Source organism: Falco rusticolus, chromosome 7 (genome assembly GCF_015220075.1).
Source record: "Falco rusticolus isolate bFalRus1 chromosome 7, bFalRus1.pri, whole genome shotgun sequence".
Classification (NCBI taxonomy): Eukaryota; Metazoa; Chordata; class Aves; order Falconiformes; family Falconidae; genus Falco; species Falco rusticolus.
This window is the reverse complement of record NC_051193.1, coordinates 360,831-366,830: the sequence shown is the minus strand read 5'-3', so window position 1 is coordinate 366,830 and position 6,000 is coordinate 360,831. Positions and strand designations below refer to the sequence as shown.

The 6,000-nt window shown below is 60.3% G+C and overlaps 1 protein-coding gene across 3 annotated transcripts in view; it reads left to right on the top strand.

Annotated features, from left to right (window-relative positions):
- Positions 1–629: 629 nt before the first annotated feature.
- RBPMS2 (RNA binding protein, mRNA processing factor 2) overlaps positions 630–6,000 on the top strand; it is a 29,043-nt gene continuing 23,672 nt past the window's right edge. For 2 of the 3 annotated variants that reach the window (XR_005105423.1, XM_037395384.1), the window contains exon 1: positions 630–957. Coding sequence is in view for 2 of the 3 variants with exons in the window: in XM_037395384.1 (XP_037251281.1) it covers positions 898–957 (60 nt within the window). In the remaining variant the exon portion in view is untranslated. The remainder of the gene's footprint in view (positions 958–6,000) is intronic. The other variant, XM_037395383.1, reaches the window with a different exon arrangement.

Genomic DNA, 6,000 nt, shown 5'->3' with positions numbered 1-6,000 from the left:
GCCGGGAGCCCTGCCAGGGCCTGGCCCCAGCCCGTGCCAGCCTCCCCGCCTGCCTCGTTGGGATGAGGCCGGTTCGGCAGCAGCGCAGGCAGAAGATGGACAGATGGACGTGCCCAGCCCTGTGCCTCCTCCCAGGCCCGACAAGCAGGGCTGTGCCCCTGGCACCTCCCGGCTGTCACTGGGGCCGGGGGGCCGCTGTCCTGAGCCCCTGAGGCCGCTGTCCCGGGGGATGCGGGGCCGCTGTCCTGAGCCCCCGGGGCCGCTGTTCCCCATCAGGCGGTTACGGGGTTGCCGGCCCAGGGCCGTGGGGCTGCGGTCCCCCACGCGGACCCCCGCGGGGCTCGGCCACATCCCCCTGCCCCGGGGACACCCGGGGGGGCAGCCCCGTGCCGCCGCGGCGGAGAGACCGGCGGGCCCTTTAAGAAAGTCAAAGCCCGAAAGTTCATCAAAGTTGAGAAAGTTTTTCGTGGAAAGGAGGGGGGTTAAATAATTAAAATAACTCGAGCCCAACAAAAAAAAAAAAAAGCCCCGCACCCCCCGGGGAGGCGGGCCAGGCCGGGATTGGCGGCGGGCGGCCCGGGGGCGGCCCCGGGCGGGCGGGGCGGCGGCGGGCGGGTCCCGGCCCCGCTGCTCGGTGCGCGGCGGCGGCGGCGGCACCGGAGCGGCGGCGGGGGGCTGGGGCGCGTCGGCCCCGCAGCTGCGGCTCGTTGCGCTCCGCTCGGCCCCGCTCCGCCCGGCCCGGCCCGGCCATTAACAGCGGCGCGGTCCCGGGACGCCGCATGTGAGCCGGGAGGGCAGCACCGCCCCGCACCGCCCCCGCACCGGCCCCGCGGAGCTCCAGAGCAGCCGGTACCACTCCCGCCCCTCTGCCCCGGCACCCCACCACCCCACCCCACCATGAGCAACCTCAACAAGGACACCGAGCACACCAACGGCAGCGGCAACGTCGAGGAGGAGGTAGGCGCCAGGGACGCGGTTGGGGTACCGGGGCTTCGGGGAACCGGGGATGGAGCGCGGCGGTGGGAAATCGGGGATGGGGCCGCGGGGAGCTCGGGATGCGGTACCGGGGCGGTGGGGAACCGGGGATGGGGCGTCGGGGATGCAGCACCGGGGCCGGAGAGCAGCGCCGTGGTCGGGGAGCCGAGGACCCGGAGCTGGATCCCCGGGGTCGTCAGGGAACCGGAGGCGAGGTGCTGGGGAGCTGGGACCGGGCCCTGGCAGCCGGGGTACGGAGGTGTCGGGGCCGGGCCGTCCCGGAGAGTGGGTAGGGGCTGGGGGTCAGGTAGGGCGAGCCCCGACTGGGGGTCCCCGACGTCAGCCCAGGGTCCCTGCAGGGCAGGGGACTGGCAGGTCCCCGCTCCCTTCTGCCTAGCCAGTGCCCGGGGGCACGGTGTGCCTCCCCAGGCCCCTGGGGCTGGAGGGCACCAGGCTCCTGCCTCCAGGCAGCGCTCTGCCCGTGTGGGCTGCTGGGGATGTGCTTGGACCGCGGTGGTGGAGACCTTGCCCCGGTTCCCCATGTGCTGGCAGCCTGGCTGGGGCTGGAGGGCTGCGAGCCACCCTGCCAGCAGCCCCCTTCGTCTGGATGGCCGTTGCAAGCCAGAGCCTGGGTGCTGCTGGACCCTGTGCTGGAAGGGCTGCAAGGGTTGCTTGTCCGTAGCCACGTGCAGAAGCTGAGCTTCCAACCCTGCATATTTGCTCTCCATCTGTTGGAGCTGCTGACTGGGAGCTAGCATTGCTGCTGGTGCAGTGCCTCTCTTGTTGCACCCCTTGAGCAGGCATTGGTGCGGTGGGCTGCAGGCTGCTCTCCATCTTGGAGAGGGCACTGGAAAACGCCTGGCCTCAGTAGCATTTTGCTGCAGTCCTCCGCGCCTGGCCCTCGGGACCGGGGAGATGCTCTGTCCCCTCCCCTTGCTCTCCTCCAGTGCGCCGTGCACTCGTGCCGCCGCAACATGGCGCCTGGCTTGCTCCACCACCCACCGGAGCTGGAGGGTCCCCATGCACCAGCTGTCTTGGGGCTGTCACACCTGCTGGTCTTCAACCCTGGCATGGGGGGACCCGGGTAATGGGGTGGAATGGATTGGCAGGCGCTGTCTGTAGTGTTTCTCTCCCCTGCATGGAGCAGGGCTTGGGCGATGTGACGGGATGTGCATGTGATGCTGCTGGTGACATGGGTGGCACTGGTGTGGGTGGGTAGAGAGACAGAACACCTGGGGCCCTGGGAAGCCTCTCTGGTGCGGGGAGGCTCGGTACCAGGGGGTTTCATGGGCTGTGCACGCATGTGCAGAAGACTCAATGAGTCTCCTTGATCCAATTATTCACTGGCCTGCAAAGCTTCCTGAGGTTGATGCTGCTTGGTGCATCCCAGTGGCGTTGCTCTGGCTGGGCTGGTGCCTCATGGGTGGTGGCTGGGTGAGGTCTTGGTGCTGGGGCAGAGCCAGCTCATTCCCTACGGCCAGGTGGTGGTTTGGTGAAGTGGGTGCTGGAAGCTATTGCATTTTGGGAGCCTGGAAATCCTAGCCCTTTGGGGAGGCTGGGCTGCCCTGGAGTGATGATGCTTGGTGGCTGAAAAATGGAATTAAAGATTGCATCCCTGGGGGATGGGGAAGGGGTTGAGCAGAAGTGGCCCCTGCTCTCCATCGTGCCACCTCTGAGTGTGTGTGTGGAGGGGCACAGTCCAGTCCACCCTGCCAGAAGGTCTGAAGCCTCTCTGGGTGCATTTGTCACCCTGCACCTGGTGGTGCAGCAAAGGACTGATTACCCTGGAGGTGGCTGAGGATGCCTGGGAGGTGGTGGGCTGGGACTGGGGGATGGTGTCCCTGTCCCTGGTGGGGCTGCTGTTGGAAAGCCCCCTCTGCCAGGGTGCATTACAAATAACTCTGTGGGTGATGAGCTACTGGTTGGGCTCTGTGGTGGCCGCTCTCAGCCTATAGGAGCCCTCTGAACGCTTGTCTTTCCTTATGTCTTCCTGGCTGACCAGAAGCTGCTCCTCACAGCAGATGAAGCTAATGGTGACACAAGGAGTGACCTTGTGTTCAGGGTCCCAGCATGATCTGTGGGGCTTAATCCCTCATCCCACCCAAATTCTTGCCCAGAGCTCCCCTTGATATGTAATAAATATGTTTAGTGCAAAGTGGAATCAGTCAGTCCCAGCGTATGCAGGAGGGTGTGCTGGAATATTTTTCCACACTGTGTGGATAATGCTGCCAGATCCTGGTGCTGCAGACACTCCTCCGTTCCTGCTCCCCCCCTCCCACCTCTGCTGGGAGTCTCCTTTGCTGCCCCCCCAAGTGTTTGCAGAAGGGTGCTGTGTGCCCCAGAATGGTGGGATGAAGCTCCCAAATTCAGCTTTTCCCTTTATCTTATCTGTGAGCCCCTGGATCTCGCAGCCACTTCCTGCCCGGTGACATGCGGAGGACAGGAATGCCTCTTGCTCCTCTCGAGGCCGTTAACGGGAATGTTAAACAAACAGGGCCTAATGTCAGTCCCTGCTGTTCCTCACCAGACACCTCCCCAAACTTGGTCCCTCCCCACTTGCAGCTATCTTCTGTTTAGTTTTGCAGGCAGCCGCCGATCTGCGTGACGTGATGGTGTGCGTCCCAGTGCTGCCGAGGGGCCGTGTGAGACAGGCGGCTGCTGAGGTGGTGCATGCCCCTGCCTGGGGCAGCTGCTGAGGTGATGCACGCCCCTGCCGCAGGCAGCTTGCTCCAGCAGCCGGACCAGCTTGGGGGCTTGCCGTGGGTAGTGTGGGTGTGCTTGTGGCCGTGTTGCAATAAGGAGCCCCAGGGTTTGCCTTGCTGTCTTGGGTGACTGATGCAGAAGTGTTGCTTCTACACTGCATGTTCATCCTTGCTCTCCCAGAAGGTCACTGGGAAGCTGTAGGTCTGTGGGCAGTGGGGTGGTTCTGGAGCTGGCTGTCTGATGCCTAAAGCAGGTGGCTGAAGTCAGCGGTTATCCCCTGTGTCCTCTTGGTCAGTCTCGAGAGCCTGCTTGCAGCTCCGTGATGGTGTCTGCCGCTGCTGTGGTAGAGCTTGGACATTGTGGACTGCTGAACATGGAGAGCATTAAATGTGAGGTTGTGCTGGGTGGGCAGAGCCCAGATGAGGTCCAGGAGAAACTACCTGGCTCAGCTCTGCTAGGAGAGGATCATCTTCTGTGCTGAGCCATGGCAAGGCTGCAGGTGTTGCCCATTACAGCGAGGCAATGACACTAGGGGAGGCAGAAGGTTCTCGGCTTCCAGACCTCCTCCTCAGCAGCAAGTAGTTCATCCCTGGCCTTGCTTAGCTGTTGCAAGCTGAGGCTGCCAGAACCACCCAGGAATGCCACTGGTGAGCAGCCTGTGTTACGTGCTGGATGTCTGTAGCACTTCATGGACTGGTGCCAGGCATCTCTTGATTTCTGTAATCTCTGCTTGAGTGGACCTAGATAGCTCTTGCATGCATGGATTCTAGCTCTCTGACTTGAAACGAATAAGGTTAATATAATTTCTGAAGTCAAATGACTATGATGCTGCTCTTTGCTACAAAGAACTTGAGGGTGTAGTAGGTATGGTCACCACTTACTAATCCTTTTGTATGTGGTCTGGCTGAAGCATGATGGTGCTTGAGAGCTGTTTTCATGCATCATGAAAGTCCCCTTAATGTTAGATTCAGCTTTGTTAGTGACAGATTGTTGGCTGAGCGAATACCCTGAAGTCACCGTGAACACAGAGGTTCTGGGAACCAGTGTGTTCCCAGACCTCTTCTTGGTCTGTTGATGAGTTGCTGTTACTGGGGGAGAGACATGGGAATCTCCCTCTTATCTCTTCACATCCTTGTGCCTTTGTAAGTACCTGGTAAAGGAGCTTCCTTCTCCTGTCTTTCTCTTTCAAATCTAAGTTTTAGACATGAGTCTAAGTTGCTTTGAGCATCAGTATCCCAACTAGTCCCCGTGACGGAGTAACTGTTCTTCCTCTTGCTACCTGGCTTTGTAGCTGGTCTAGTAAATGAGACCCAGCTTCAGAAATTAGTCTTCCTCCCTGGCTGATCTGAGGAGTTGCTGAGCAGAGCTTTCCCTCAAAAATGAAGGGGTTTCTGGTGGTGCCTGCAGAAGTTGTTATGAAGGACCAAACCCAAAGGCTCCCTTGCTAGCAAGTGACTCTGCTTTCCCCTCACCAAAGTAGGAAGGATGCCCTTGGAGAGGTCTGGAAGGTGACTAAGAGTGGTTCAGGCTTTGTTGTCCTTCCTTGTGCTTCTACTAGGGGAACTGGTGCTGTGGGAAGTCAGGTGTGACTCAAACTGGTATGGAAGGCTTTTGGAGCCAAAAGAACCTTTGGGCCTGCTGGTCTTTGCCATGTGAAGTCATGAAGACTTTGCTACTTGGATCACAGAGCAATGCTTCTGCCTGTCCTGGACCTCAGAGTGCCTGAAGTAAAAGCTTCTGCTTGAAGCCTCACCAGGGTGTGAGTGTGGAAGTGAGGTGGTCAGCACCTCGCCTACCCTGCTCAGCACTTTCCCTTCAGGAGTACCAGGTGCTAACTGAGAGCCAGTAGCCTCCCTGGGGCTGGAGACCAGCAATCTCAGAAGTGTGTTCTTGGGGATGTCTGTACATCACAGGCCACCCCTGGAGTGGGGAAGTACCTTCTGCAGCAGCAGCCACCATTACACGAGGATGGCTCATGTGGTAGAGGCTGTAAGTGGAAGAATTAATTTGTGCTTTAAAAGACCTGTGTGCCACGTGGGATGGCTGAAACTGAATTCCTCCCGCATGCCTGGAGCTGCAGAGCTGGACCTGGTGAGGGAGCAGGGCAGTGGAATGCAGCTCCAGCACTGGAGCTGCTGAACCTGGGCCATACTGAGGTTGTCTGCGTAGCTGTGGTTCTGAGCCAGCCCAGTGTCTGAGGAGGGATGCTGGGTCAGGCAGTGGTACCAGCACTGTGAGGAGATGTCTGCCAGGAGACCCTGCCATTGCTGCAGTAGCAGTGGATGCTGCTGGCTTGGTGAGGACACTGACCGCTGCACTGTA